We start from the raw sequence: 14,939 nt of genomic DNA, 5'->3' as shown, positions 1-14,939 counted from the left end.
TTCGGGGTCGTCCCGTGGCGGTCGTCCGTCTCATCTCTCCCTTTCATGTCCGCCGGCGCTCTCTCTGTTGTCTCTGTTATGACTGGATAAGATGGAGCCCTGTCATGTGGTGCCAAGCTGCCAGACTTTCTTTTTAACAGAGCTCTCAGCGGTGGCAGTTGGGCGTAATAACAGATTTGTCACCGTCAGGTGCTCCAGGCGTGTTTGGCGTGTTTGCTGGCCCGCTGTGGTAAACATGTCCCCCGTGTTATTGGAGGTGCTAATCAGGCTGAGTGATGGATAACTAGGCTGGTGAAAGGTGTGGGCTATGTGCTGTTTAACAGTACAGGATAAAAATAGCTTTAATTTGAAATGCGTATACTCACAGACGGACTCACCAGTCCATGTGGAAGCACGTGTATCTGCCAAATACAAGTTGGCATTTGTTCGACATGAGAAATTTGAGCTGTGAAAGTTATTTTATTGCATATAAAGTATCTTGTCTTTGCTATGGCGTTGTTGGGGCATGGCGGCCTTTACATGCCTTTCAGTATTAATATATTTCTTAGCCGAGAGAGCTGCCAACACTCATATATACAAGACACACACACACACACACACTTAGACACAACCTGAGCCACACAGCTGTGTGAGTGAATGTGTGTGTGTGTGTGTGTGTGTGTGCTTTTGTTGCGGCTTTGTTTTATCAGACCGCGGGCACGTGGTTTGGGGCTGTATTGTAATAGAGTGAGTCGTTATCTGCCTGTTTAATTTGGGCTTGTTGATTAACGCGCTCCCCGCTGCTGCAGCATCAGTCCTATCTCAGCGCACCATCTCCTGACCACTGCCAGCCAGCGTGGCTCAGCTGGAGACTCCCACCCCCCTACAAGGTTGCCACCCACCACCAAATCCAAGCCCTGGCACACACCTGCCTCCACTGCCACCCACCTGTGTGTTTACGTCTGGCCTTTGATGTATAGTCGCAGGCTCTAACCACATGCAGTCCAGTCTCTATACCCCCGACCGCTGGAAATAACTGATACCGCAAAGTAATAGAGCCACAAACATTTCTCCTGCTATATGATAGCGTATCTGTCCCTTTCTCTCATTTTCTATCTCTTTCTCTATCTTGACATTAATCTAAAAAAAAAAAAAAATCTTGTCTTTTAAAACATGACTGTCATTCTGTGTATTGCTTTGGTATAACCTCTGTTGATAGCTGGCCTCTAAACCACATGCGCGCGCTTGCAGCAGTTGAAACCATAGGCTTGTGGTGCGGTCAATAATGGTCCTCACTAGGCTTCATAAGGTCCCCATTTACAGAGCTGTCTTTGCCTCGGGCATGTGCGGTCATTATACAGACGAGTCACCGACTCAACCCCACTCTTATTTCCACGCATAAGAAAAAAGTGTTAATATATCTGCAGTCATCTCTCGCACCTTAGACTGCCACTTGGTTTTCACACACACATACACACACACACACGCACATGGACACACCAGGTTCAAAGAGTGCTGCAGGTTCTGACTGGAACCTCTCATTAGCCATTCTTATGGTCCAGCCTACAGGTCTGGCCTCAGCCTAGACCCACTTCCTGTCACTCTTCCCCACTCATTTGTGTATAAGAATCTCTGGAGAAAGAGGGGAGAGAGGTGAGAGAATGGAGGGATGGAGGAGGAGGAGGGGAGGGGGCAGGAGACAGGAGCCCCAGTTTAATGGTCTTAAACCACACTGGCACCCAGGAGCCAATGGAAGAAGAGCTGTAGCAGGAATATCTTTACCAACTCATCTCACTTTTATGAATTTTAACAATTAATGGAAGTGGCCGCTGCCCTCTCCTCTAGGACTTGGCCGTTTTCCCCCCCCCACCTTTTTTTTTTCTCTTTCCTTTTTTCTTTTTTCCTTTTTTTTTTTTATTTCCACATCCTCAGTATCTCTGCTGCCAGTCGCTCAGCCCGAGTTTTAAATATAGTAATGAAGATGTATGTTCCAACACACTGGTAATGGTCATCTATATTTCATGAAAAATCTGGCTTTGGAGAGCTGAGGAAGTCATTGATCAGCTGGGCAGTGTCTTTTATTCAAAGATGGACACTGCCTGGAAGTAAGATCCATTTATCCTGCCGCTACTCTCATACATGTTTCGTTTTGTCTTTTCTGGCATTGTGTGTGTGTGTGTGTGTCTGTATGGGGAGGAGGGGGGGGGGGGCTTTGGGTGTGTGTGTGTGTGTGTGTGTGTGAAAGAGAGAGAGAGTGATGGGTTTCTCTATTATACTCTTACTTTTCAAATGTCAAACGGACTCAATAAAATGTGTTGAACATCTCAGTACAAATGATTATAGTGAATAAAGAACTATGAATCACAGAAATTATTTTGTAATCAGTACTCTCTTCTGCAGTTTTGTCTAGGAGTTATAGATAGAATTTGCACCAGTAGTGCCAAGTAAAATTGACCTTCTTCATCATGATGTTGAGTGGGTTTTTCAGCAGGTTAGTGTTGTGTGGTATTTCAATGCACTGTTTTGGTATTTACGGAGATGTTTAATAACAAGATATTTTTTATATCATTTGGCGAGTGTGGTGTCTGTTGTGTTTAATGTTTGGGTGTCTATTTGTGATTTTTACCATTGGCCGGCGTTCTCCACATTAACACAGCTTTATTGAGTCACTGTCTGGGTGTATATATTTGTAATATTGTATGCTGAGGATTATTTTCAGTTATGCTGTGTCGTATGTAATTGTCAAGGTTTGTACAGTTTACAGCAGTATTGTTGTACTGATACAGCGTTGACAGTGGCGCTGTATTGAAACACTCTGTGTGTGTTTATTTGTGGTGATGAGTGTTGAGGTTCCCTCTCTACATTAGTGTAATGAATTGAAACACGACGTCGGGGGCGGAGCTGGGTGTCACGCAGGTGTTTGAACGTGGCACACAGAAGAATGATGAGGGAGGTTGACGAGGGGCAAAATGGCTGCCACTCCGCTAGGCCCTTTGTGTGGGCACCGTCACTCAAGTAGGCGAGACCCGTTTGACACGCGCGTCACAAGTCCCATCTTTCTAATATCCCTCCTCCTCTTCGTACCGCCCCCCCCCCCCCACTTTCTCCACCTTGTCCTCTGTCTCTCCAACCCACCCTCTACCCCCACCCCCCCCGAACGCTCCTCCACCTCCTCCTCCTCAGCCACCGAGGCATTTTGTTTATGTCTGCAGCGGCTGACCCCCTTTAAATTGCTGCTAATGTTTTAACTGGGAGAATTAGTCTTTCATCACGGATGGGAATGCAAATAAAATTGGCGAGGTGGCGGACTGAAATTGGGGTCAGACTAATTTGCAAAACTAAGCATCATCGCTCCTGCACGCAGAAATTTATTCAAAGGAGGGAGGCCTCGTCTGATTATGGCACTTGTAATTACGGTTAGGAGTGATTCCGGCATCTGCAGTCCCTCCCTCATGGATTAGAAAAAAAGGAGCGTGTCAGAAAAAATACACAGGATTTAATTATACACGAATTAAAATTGGTAATGAAATTGGGCATGAACAAACTACAAATAGCAGATGAAAAGGAAGGGGCCTCCCTTGGGGGTGTTATTCTAGATAGTGGCTGATTAGTGAAATTTAAAATAAAAAAAAAAAGGGGGCTTACTGGTGGGGGAGGTTGTGGCGCATCTTTTTCTTATTTTTAGCGTCAAAGATAGAATGTTTCTCTCTCTCTCTCTCTCTCTCTCTCTGTCTCTCCCTCGGCTTGTTGTGATGGTATGGCAGTACAGTGTCACTACCCGTTGGTGGATTGTGCACTTAATTGGTGCCGTGTGTGTGTGTGTGTGTGTTAAGTGGTAGGGAAGTGTAGAAGTGAGTGTAATCACTTTTGGTGTGTGTTTAAGGCAGAGAGAGAGAGAGAGAGAGAAAGGCTTAGCTCAGCTGAGCTATCTACTGCAAAATTTCCTCTTATTCACTCTTTTAATGAGGCTGCACACAAAAGCATAAGTGGTGTAGTGTTGAATAGTTGAAGCCACTGTAATCCCCCCCCCCCCCCCCCAACCCACAGATAATGTATGTGCACTTTGTGACCCTGTCAGAGATACTGGTAGCACAGAGCATCAGGGTTAACCCAGACACTGACCCCCTCTCTCTCTCTCTCTCTCTCTCTCTCTCTCTCTTCTCTCTCTCTCTTCTCTCTCTCTCTCTCAAACGCAGAATGCTGTTCGCCATAACCTGAGTCTGCACAAGTGTTTTGTGCGAGTGGAGAATGTCAAGGGGGCGGTGTGGACTGTGGATGAAGTGGAATACCAAAAGAGGAGACCACCAAAGATGACCGGGTAGGCGGACCCTCACACACAACGCATTCATACCTCACGAAGTTAGTCCCGTCTTTGGGCTTCATTCTCAGGTAGTCTGCGTTAGGTAAAGAGTGTGGAAGTCAGGTCTGTGGCTGGAGCCTGCCTGTGAGAGCTAGGCTGTGAGCAGGACTCTAATGGTTATTGGCGTGTATGATTACTCTAATGGGGCTCCCATCATTACCCTGTTGCTGCCTCCGGTGGGAGAGGCACAAAGGTCTTTCTGTGTTTTGCTTGCATGAGGCTGTGTGTGTGTGTTTGTGTGTGTGTGTGTGTTTGTGTGTGTGTGTGTGTGTGTGTGTGTGTGTGTGTATGTATGTGTGTTTTCCCTCTCTGTGTCTACAGTGTTTAGTGTAGAATTGGAGCAGATGCACGGCAGAAAAACTTGCCTGCTTGCATTTGTACAAACAGATGTTACACGCTTTCTCAAGCCGTGCCAGAGAGAAGACGGCAAATTACCCGGCCCGATGGCCTGTTCGCCAGATTCCAGCCCTCCAGCTCACTGACTGGAAACAAACTGTGTGTGTTTGTGTGTGTGTGTGTGTGTGTGTGTTTGTGCATACATGTGTCAGACAGCTAATGTGTGTGACTGAATTTACTTTTGCGCAAAGATAATGAATGAACCAAAACCCTGATTGTGTTGATTTTCCTTTTTTTTTCCCCCCATCCTTTTTTTTTTTTTAACAAGAGAGAGTTTTCTCCTGATGTCTGTGTGTGTATGTGTGTGTGTGTATGTTTGTTTGTCTGTGTGTGTGTGGCCATGTCTGTGTGTGTTTTGGAGATGGTATGCAGACACCTTAAAAAGAAAACTGTCGACGTACTCTGACCTTTTTATCAGATGTTTTTTTTGCTTTTCCTCTCACTGTTGCCCACACACACACACACACACACACACATACATGTATTTAACATCACATTTTCTGTCTCTCTTTCTCTTTCAGAAGCCCCACTCTGGTGAAGAATATGATTTCGGGACTGGGATTCGGCTCCCTCAATGCCAGCTACCAGGTGAGTGTTGCCACGGCAGCACGGGGCTGGATCAAACGCACAAGGGCACTGATACCATTTTCTTTCTCTAATTAGCATGTTCCCAAACCGCCTCCCTCCCTCTGACACGCACGCTCACTGGCAGCCTCCCATGATTTATAGCATCAAGTATTTGTCAATTAAGGTCACAGCATAAAATTAGTGTCTGTCCTAGAAAATCCATTTGAAAGCAGCAGTGTCACAGCTCCTGTTCTCTGCCATCACCTCATTTAATAAGTGAGAATGCCGCTTACTGATTCTTCCCTTTAAAGTTCCCTCAGTCAACAGCTGACGGCAATGTGTAGTGGGACATATCTCCTGGTTTTTGCAGTTGTTTTTTCCTGTGGGCTCTTGTTCTCTGTGTGTGTGTGTGTGTGTGTGTGAGAGAGAGAGAAAGAGAGAGAGAGAGTGAGAGATGGATGTGAGAGATCAAGCTCGGAGTTTGTGTGTGTGTGTGTGTCTGTGTGTGTGCGTGTGGGCGCGCGTGAGTGTGTGTGTGTGTCGCTCTCTTTGTCAGGCCTGTGCTCATCTGTCTCCTCACACAACACTCACTGTCAGAGCCTGACAAACAAACAGCCCTGCTAATCACAGGCCAGCGCCATACAGGCACACATACACACACACACACACACACACACACACTCACTCACACACACTGCTTCAGTACACTTTGTCCCTCCCTGACCCTGCGGGCCATCACTATGGAAATGAAACTGCTCATCCTGAAAAGGGCACACATAAACAAGGCTTTAACAAAAGAGGAAAAACACGAAGTGGCAAGGCTCCCAGGCTCCCAGACTCCAGCACACACACACACCAACTGGGAAAAAAAAATGTCTTACTCATACACTATATTGACAGGTGTCAGTTTTCCCCCCCCAAAAAAAAAAAAAAAGGTTTTAAGTTTTTGTTTGTTTGTTTGTTTGTTTTTTAATTTGTTTTGTTTGCTTTGTCATGTGTATAGTATATTGTGTGTGTGCGTGTGTGCGTGCGTGTGTGTATGAGGGCAGGACAGACAGTGAGCAGACGAGAGAGACAGTGAGGAGATGGGTTCTTAAGTCACACTCATAAAAATAAGCGTGTTCGACAGCGACATGAGGGTCTGTGTGGGGCCAGCCTGCCCTTTATTTTACTCTTTAAAATGCCATCATGAATAAGAAATGCAAGCCTTAAGCCAGCTAATAATGAGGCTGCATCTCTACCCGCTCACAGTCGTACACACACACACACACACACACACACACACACACACAGTCAGTGAAAGGGACAGCAACAGAGGAAAGGCTAATTACAAGAGCAGCGTCTGTTTTCCATAATCATGCCGATTGAGAAGCAGTATTAATGACACAAGCAAGACACTCTTTTTATTTGTCAGATTTACATTGTGTGTGTGTGTGTGTGTGTGTGTGTGTGTATGGGTCACTCTCAATATGCATGATGACAAGATGTATAAACAGATCCTACTGCTCCGGTCATTTCTGTCACTACAACATATGACTTGTATTTTTTTCATGTTTACATAACTTACCAAAATGCATCGTTTCAATCCAGCTTAGACTGAAACCCATTAAAAGGTGTTTTTAGTCCGAGAGAATTCTGCCAGCTGGAATTTCTTGAAGTATAGTTGCTTTATAGTACTTGAGGGAAAAAAAAAAAAAAAGACTTTCATTTTTTTGCGCTCATCGGTTGCAATTAACCCCGATTTGACCTGGTTCAGCTCTCTCACCTCTGTCCTTGTCCCCGTGGAAACGAGCGCCTGCAGTCACTCACTCATTCTCCTCAGCTAGTCTCCACGTTTGGGCACTTACAGCCGTTTGGGTTGGCATGAGGCACACATAAAATTCGCAGCTTTGCTCGTTTAGACGGAACTGAAGGCAGGGAAGACAAACTGACCAGAACCGTTTTCCCGGCACCTCCTTTCGTCCATTAAATGTCACCAAGACCGTATATATTTCTTTCCCTTCCAACCATCACTTTTTACTTCCCCTATTTAAAACTTTTTTTTTTTTTTTTAATTTGAAATTTAAACGCACTGTGGACAATCCGTCGGACGAATGGAGGTTTCTTTCACATTGAAAAGTTTATTAATACATTAGATTTAAACCAGCCCTGTGCGTTGAGCTGATACTTATTGTGCCACATGCTCAGTTTAAATAAAATAAAATAGGATTACATGTTTAAATAAAATGATATAACTCCGGTGGTTTTTAATTTTTGTTTCTAAATGTTGAATTAGAGGATAGGAAACTGAATAGCCTGTTTGTTTTTAAGGGGATTCGTCCAGAATATGTCACGTCTAAAACAGCTCTTCTCTGTGTGTGAATGGAAGGGGGGGAGACGTGAGGCCGACTGTTTCTCCGGCCAAGTCAAACAGTGGAAGTGTTGTGTAGAGGGGACCCCTAGTGGTGAAATCCTTAATCTGTCGTAATCGGGGTTCTCTCACAACAGAAAGGAAAGTCAGTTCCTGAAATGAACATTAATACACAATAAATTTATATTTGAAAAACTAGGAAAAATAAGTTAAAAAAAAAAAAAACAATGAAAAAAATCTGTGACACACTATCTGCAAGGCACAAGTACACACACTCACACACACACACTCACACACACACACACGTGCACAGAGACATACATTTGGCCAGGTTTGAAATATGAAGTGAAATATTGTATCCAGGTTGTAATCTGACTGTTTCCTGAGTCACTCATAAAGCCTCTCCTCGCTGCACGAGTCATGTGTGACGTTGTCAGGGGTATTTGTTTGATGTTTTGGTTGATCTAAGAGGTGGAATCTTCGATCACGCATGAGTCCTTGGTTTTTGAACTCTGTGATGCTGCCTTCACTGATGGGACTGTAGCGTTCTGATTAAATCAGACAGAAAAAGGTTGTCAGAACAAAGTATCACACTACATCGTGTGAAAAGCAGTTTTGACTCACTGTTCTGATTAAGCTAGGCTGGACAGAAAGATGTTAATATGTATTACATGTTAAGGAGTGTGTGTTTGTGTGTACTTTACAGGCAGCACTGGCTGAGAGCAGCCTCTCTCTCCTGAACAGCCCAACTCTGGTGAACAACAGTACAGGTGCCAGTCTCAACATGATGCATGTGGGCCATGATGATGTCAGCAGCACCGTGGAGCAGGTCAATAGTAATGGCAGCTGCAGTCCCGGCCTCTCTCCTCAGCAGTATGGGTGAGAGAGAGAGTACCTCAACTAACTCTGACGTACACAGAACACTGTGTGTGTATGTGTGTGTGTGTGTGTGTGTGTGTGTGTGTGTGTGTGTGTGTAGGTTTGCGCGCTTGTATTTGACATATTATGTCTGTGTCTGCCCTCAGACACCAGGTCCATGTGAAGGAGGAGCCCACTGAGATGGAAGAGGATAGCAGGCCTGTGTCTCTCATGGCATCTGTCACCCAGAACCTGACAATGCCTGGCGATGAACGGGAAATGGAGGAGGAGCTTCCCACTGAGGAGTTGGAGTAGATACGAGGAGAAGAGGCGGAGCTCTGCGGCCCCGCCCCCCATCCTGAGATGTAAAATTAAATGACCACAAGCAAGTGAGGAAAAAACAAAAATAGGGATGATACAAAACCAACATAAAGAAACTAAAAACCAAAACAGGGTTAGACCTCATCAGTTCATAAATGCAAAGACACAGAATTTTTTATTTTTAGTTTTTGTCTCCCCGCATTTTATTTTTATTTTGTATTTCCTTACGTACTCTCCTTTTCAATCAGTCCCATTGCTCAAGCCACTTCTAGGACCAGAAACAAGTTGTACACCTACGCGTCACATAGCCACTATTCTTTTGCTGGACTGACACAAGCTGTTGCAGAGGACTGGCGTATGTTCCCAGGCCAACTGAAGTTCAATATACACGCAGGTGTGTGCTTGTTTGTGTGTTCAGGCATACACACCACATCATGTTGTTGTTTTCTTGTTTTTTTGGTTTTTTTTTCCTCTCTGGAAATACTTTGAGGTGTCTACCTCTTGATTCTTCTTTTTAAAACTTTTCTTTCTCTCTCTTTTTTTTTTTTTTTTTTCCTTTGTCTGAGAAATGCGTTGCTTTGCTTTGGGATAAAAAGACAATGGTAGTTTACCTCACCTGTTCTCATTTAAAAAAAAGGAGAGAAAAAGCAGAATAATTTGCTAAACTTTTAGGTTCAGCCTGTTTTTATCCAAATTTTTTGTATTATTTCAAAGGAGATGCTGCAAGCGTCAGTGACTGGGCTGTAAGACAGTTTGTTCCTCCTTTTCCCCCAAAAAGCAGAGCAAGGAATGAAACATAACTAAACTGCAAGACTGGGAGATGAAATCCCTGGCCGCCTGGCCCACTTGGATCTCCTCTGTTTAATTTTTTTTTTCTTTTCTTTTTTCACCTCTACATTTTTGGACTGGAGAACGTGGAGATGTTCCTGTCTTGGAGCAGTGTTAACTTTTGTGATCAGCCATGACTGTTTGCTCCTTGAAAAGCCTTCTGTATTTCTGTTCATATGATGGTATCAGCAAGCTCAGAGAAACCACAAGGACATATCCCCCCCCCCCCCCCCCCCCCCCCGGCTTTCATCAAACAAAAAAAAAAAAAGAAAAAAGAAGAAGAAATTGCTCCCAAAAAAAGGTATATTTCAGGACTAGGACCCTTAGCGCTGTCCTCTTATGTGTTTCGTGAACGGAAAGCCAGACCAACAAACAGCTCTCGCCGGTTTTCTCTGCTGTGTAGGAGACCAGGAGGGGCCAGTCCTCTGAGAAAAGATTGACTGTACTGTTGATTACAATAAGTGCGTGTGGTAGCTTTTGATTCTCTTTAACTTTTATTTACCTCCGTAGTCGCTTGTTTCTGAGGATCGACATTTTCACCGTGATGTGATTCAGTTATGACGTGTCACTAGTGTTTGTTGTTACTTTCATTTACTTTTGTCATGAAAATCTTTTTTTATTTTTTTTTTTTTACCATTCCAACAGGGGCTATATGATGGAGAAAAGACAAAAAGTGTAATCCCAAATGCCCATTTCCCCCTTTTTTATATGTTCCTCCACTGGATGACAGGATATTGAGTATAGCACTTAACATCCATGCACAGGGAAACGGAACCATAAGTCAAATTACAATGTAGAAAACAGTGACACCAACAATTCACACACTCCCATAGGAGGAAAAAGCCAGAATGATTTCTCAGAAATGACTCAGATTGAACAGATTGATTCCCTGTAAAGTCCTCGAGAAACCTAACCCAATTACTGACTGTCAGTCAAAACTTTCTATTTTGAATTTTCCTCGCTCTCTAGTTTTTAGACTTTTTTTTCTTATTAGTTGATAAACATCAGCTGTGATACAAAGCATTGCTTAAAAAAAAGATATTGTGGTCACAGAATACCTCACGCCACAAAGTTTCCACCTAGTTTCTAATACTACAAAGGGGAATCTTACTGTGGATAACCAACATCCTGACACTCTCAATTTCAGTTCAAAGTTCTATTGTTACTAAATATATAAAAGCTATCTGCAATTCACTGTGTGAGTTGAAAGTGTCTGGTAAGCATGCGAGATTTTAACTATTTTCCATGAACTCAAAAAAGCATACCTTTTTCTCTGCAGTGCCATGCCAAATTTTTTTTATCAAGATTTAATTTAATGAATGTTTTTTTTTTTGCTCTGTTTTGTTTTGTTTTGTTTTTTTCCTCCCCATTTTACTTTTGTTACAGGCTACCAAAGAATTGTGTAGTAAACCAAAAACCTTTCCATTTTTTTTTCTTTTCCTCCTAACAAACTGGCCAAAAGAACACAAACTTGTTAAATTATTGATATAACGGTGATGTGACTTTTTTTTTTTCTTAAATTTGTACATGATTTACAGTGCAGACCATTCCAAAAAACCAAAGTGTACAATGCAAAAGAGAATTTGGTTGTTTAAAAGCTAAATATATGTGAAACAGAGTGAGTTATTAACACTAGAGATGGTTAAAGGCCAAAAACAGGACTAAGAAGCCTCTTGCAGTTCCTTAGATAAAAAAAAAAAGAAAGAAAGCACTTACAAATGTTGCAAAGCTCCCAAATCACGCTCAGGCTATGACAGTGTTTAAAACACAACCTTTGAAAAAAACCCTCAAAGATCGCAAATAATGATTTTACCTTCATACAGCACTTGAATGACAGTGATATACCTTCATTTAACACTAGAAGCCAGCAGAAACCCCTCAGAGTTTACGTACGCACGTCAAATATGGTTTACTTAATATAAAAATTCATTTTATCAGTAACTCTAATGACTCAGCAATTTAACAAGTACCAAAAAAAAAAAAAGAGCGAGTATTTAATTTAAACAAAACTAAGAAAAAAAAAAAAAAAAAACAATTTCTCCAGCCAGTCGTTTATGTAGAATCATTCAAGTTTACCTTTTTTTTTTTTTTTTTTCAAATTAATCTTTCTTAACTTACACGTTTACTGAAACAATGCAGTTAAGGATATCTTGCCATGTACTACAGGCATGAGGGAAAAAAAAAACAGACAAGAATTAAAAGTTTTTACAAATGTTTTGGAAAGGACTACATCAAATCTTGCACTTGCATCATTTTTGATCTAGGAGGATTTTTATTCTGTTTACGTGAGGTTAGATACGCCTGGCAGAGGGAACTGATTCTGTGTCCTACATCCAATGCTTTCTGAAAGAGATAAAACCAAAAATAATGCTACCTCCTTTTGAAAATTGGTTCAGAAAATTAATAACCAGTGAAAGGCTAGGCACCCATGTCATATCCAGCATGTCCTGTTCTTCAGTTTTGTTTTGTTTTTTTTTGTTTGTTTGTTTTCATTTTTCATTAAAAAAAAAAAAAATTGCAAAACCAAAAGACAGTTTACTGTTGCATAATAGTGGAAGAGCTTGTCCATCTGTCTTTAAATAATCCAAATCCATGAGCGTGAATTGAAACAAATAAATGACACACCTTACATCATAAAAAAAAAAAAAGATGACTACCTCTCCCCCTCCTCCCAAAAAAAAAGGAAAGAAAAAAAAAAAAAAGAATTGTGCTGAGTTCTGTTAAGTGTGAAGCATTAAATGGTCAACATATTTAAAAGGTCTACTCAAAATTGCATATTCGCCATCTTTAAGTGATCTATTAGCGTAGTGTCTATGTAGAGGTCCTCTGTGCGGAAGCCTAATTGTGTGCTCTAATTCAGTGTGCATAATGAAGGCCTGGCCGGTCTCTGTAAGCCAATGAGAGCTTTTGAGGTGGGCGGTCATTAGAGCACGCTCAATGAGGCAGTCAGTTAGGTGTCAGAAATGATGATAGGCAGAATGCATTAGTACAGACCACATTTAAATACCCCCCACCACACCCCCACCCTCACCCCGCATCCACCCCTGCTTTCCAATTAATGCAAAGGATTGCTATGTGATGGCTGTGGAAAAGGGAGAAAAAAGAAAAGAAACTAAAACAACAACAACAACAACAAAAAAAGCACATGCACACACATGCATGAACAGAGACTTTGAGTGCGGCCCTGTACATTGGTTTGAAACACACACACACATACACACACACACCCCTTTGCGGAGATGATTGTGCCTCTGTTTGCTGCGACTGTAGTCAAGCAGGGCTTTGTCCAAATAGTACATCACTCAAGGATATCTCCACTAATGGACAGGAAACAGGCTTAGTGACAAAGAGGCACTATGTGACAAAAAAAAAAAAACAACCCAGAGCAAAATATCCAAAGAGAAAAGCAGAGCTTGTACATTTCACCCTGCTCACTCTGAACAGTAATAATGGTGGTTATAAGGATGAACACTAGAGCTTATAAAAAAAGGAATTTTTAATGAAACATTCACAGAAAAATGGAACTGCTGCATTGATAGATGATCTTCAATTGTGCTTTAAGGTACACCTGTAAACAAGATTGTTTTATAAGATGTAGACTGACATGCGTTGATGGTATTAGCGATCACCATAACACTTGCGTTATTCTTACAAAACTTGTTGTAATGATGTACTATTGTATATTACCGCTTGGCTTAGCTCTCAAGGGCATTTTTTCCCCCATTTTTGTCTAATAATCTTTTTGTTTGTTTTTTTAATGCTTTTTGGTTTTGCTTTGTTTTGTTTTCTGCACCTGTTTAGCTATTGTAAGGCTTTGAGCTCAGAATTCCTATACTGTATTGCTTATGCTAAAGTGTATGTATTTATCATATTAAGTGCTGCAGGTATCATGGTTAAGTAGTTTGGTTTTTTTTTTTTTTTTTCTTTTTTTCTTTTTTTTTCACCTTTTCATTTTCTTCATAAAACGTCTGGGACGGTGATTTTTTTAAGTGTATTATCTCTAAAAAAAAAATGAAAAGAATTAAAAGTTAGATAAGTGGTTTAGGTAACACACCTGTTTGTATATTTATCTTAGCTAGGTCTATTTTGATACTTTTTGTCTCTGTATTGCATTTATGCATTTTTAAGGAAAAAAAAATTGAAAGAAAACAAACTAAAAAGTTTAACTCAATGTGTATGGATACCTCAGAAGGACTTTTCTCAAAAGACAGGACCAAATCCTCACAAAAAGAGAAAGAGATAAAAAAAAAAAAACATAACAAAAAAGAAAAAAAAAAAAAAGATGAAAGAAAACATGTAGCCCTCTCTTGCTTTTAAGAAAGAGGAACTCTTGATGTTTTTGTTGGTCCTTTTAGGTGCCAATATATGTACAGACTCCCTTTAAACTGAATCATTCCTTTATCTGACATTACTTCTCAAGGCTGTCTCTCACTAGGCATTGGAGATTTTGGGCATGTACAGTCATTGAGGCTTTTAATGCGTACGCAGTGGTGTATGATATGCATGCTGGCCCACCGCCCAGCCAGTGCGTGCATGGAGAGGCCCTCTTCAGCTTAATTGGCATTAACCACGCTGTAACTACAATACAGCTTACATAGAATGTCTTCCCTGCTTTTGATGGCTTATCTTGTCCTTTTGTCATAGTACGCTGAGTACGTTGGAAATAGAGTCCACCACCCTGTAATATAATGGCTTTGCCAGTACCCCACAGACCAGAGACAAACAGTTCTACCTGCTCTTAGTGGTAGTCGGAGGTCACAAAAAGGCTATGTGGAAGTGCATATGAATTGTTTTCTAAACATTTTTTGATAGCGTTAGTCATATACTTTTCTGTGAAATTTGGGACACAGCAGTATACCAAATAAGATTTTAAAAGGCTTTCAGAGATGCAGTTGATCTTTTGTAACCACCAAAGGGGTTGTGTGTAGCCACTTTTATCCCAAATTTTTTTGTCAGGTCTGCCGCAACTAAAACCAAACAAATATGAAAACTGTTGAAAGAGTGATATTTCAACATCGTGATTACTTCTCACCAAATGTGTGCTCCAAAAAAAAAAAATCCTCCACACCTACAATTATCATTATTATTATTATTATTATTATTATTATTATTATTATTATTTTTATTATTTCATAGTTATATCATATGTATTATCACATTGCAGTTGTCACCAGCTCTCTAATGATAGATTCATAACTTCACTGCCCTGTGATTGACAGCTGTGAGATGAGGTTTTCCAGGAAAGGGAACCTTACAGGGGAGCGCAGCCCAATGGTATTA

At 41.5% G+C, this 14,939-nt stretch overlaps 1 protein-coding gene across 1 annotated transcript in view; it reads left to right on the top strand.

Moving 5' to 3' along the window:
• foxp4 (forkhead box P4) overlaps positions 1-9,287 on the top strand; it is a 114,587-nt gene extending 105,300 nt beyond the window's left edge. Inside the window, exons 15-18 of the mRNA XM_030776375.1 lie at positions 4,176-4,297; positions 5,257-5,323; positions 8,359-8,531; positions 8,678-9,287. Of these exons, the coding sequence (XP_030632235.1) occupies positions 4,176-4,297; positions 5,257-5,323; positions 8,359-8,531; positions 8,678-8,825 (510 nt within the window). The 3' untranslated portion in view covers positions 8,826-9,287. The remainder of the gene's footprint in view (positions 1-4,175; positions 4,298-5,256; positions 5,324-8,358; positions 8,532-8,677) is intronic.
• Positions 9,288-14,939: the final 5,652 nt, after the last annotated feature.

This window comes from Chanos chanos, chromosome 6 (genome assembly GCF_902362185.1).
Source record: "Chanos chanos chromosome 6, fChaCha1.1, whole genome shotgun sequence".
NCBI lineage: Eukaryota > Metazoa > Chordata > Actinopteri > Gonorynchiformes > Chanidae > Chanos > Chanos chanos.
Note: the sequence above shows the minus strand (reverse complement) of the source record. Positions and strands in the feature narration are given on the sequence as shown.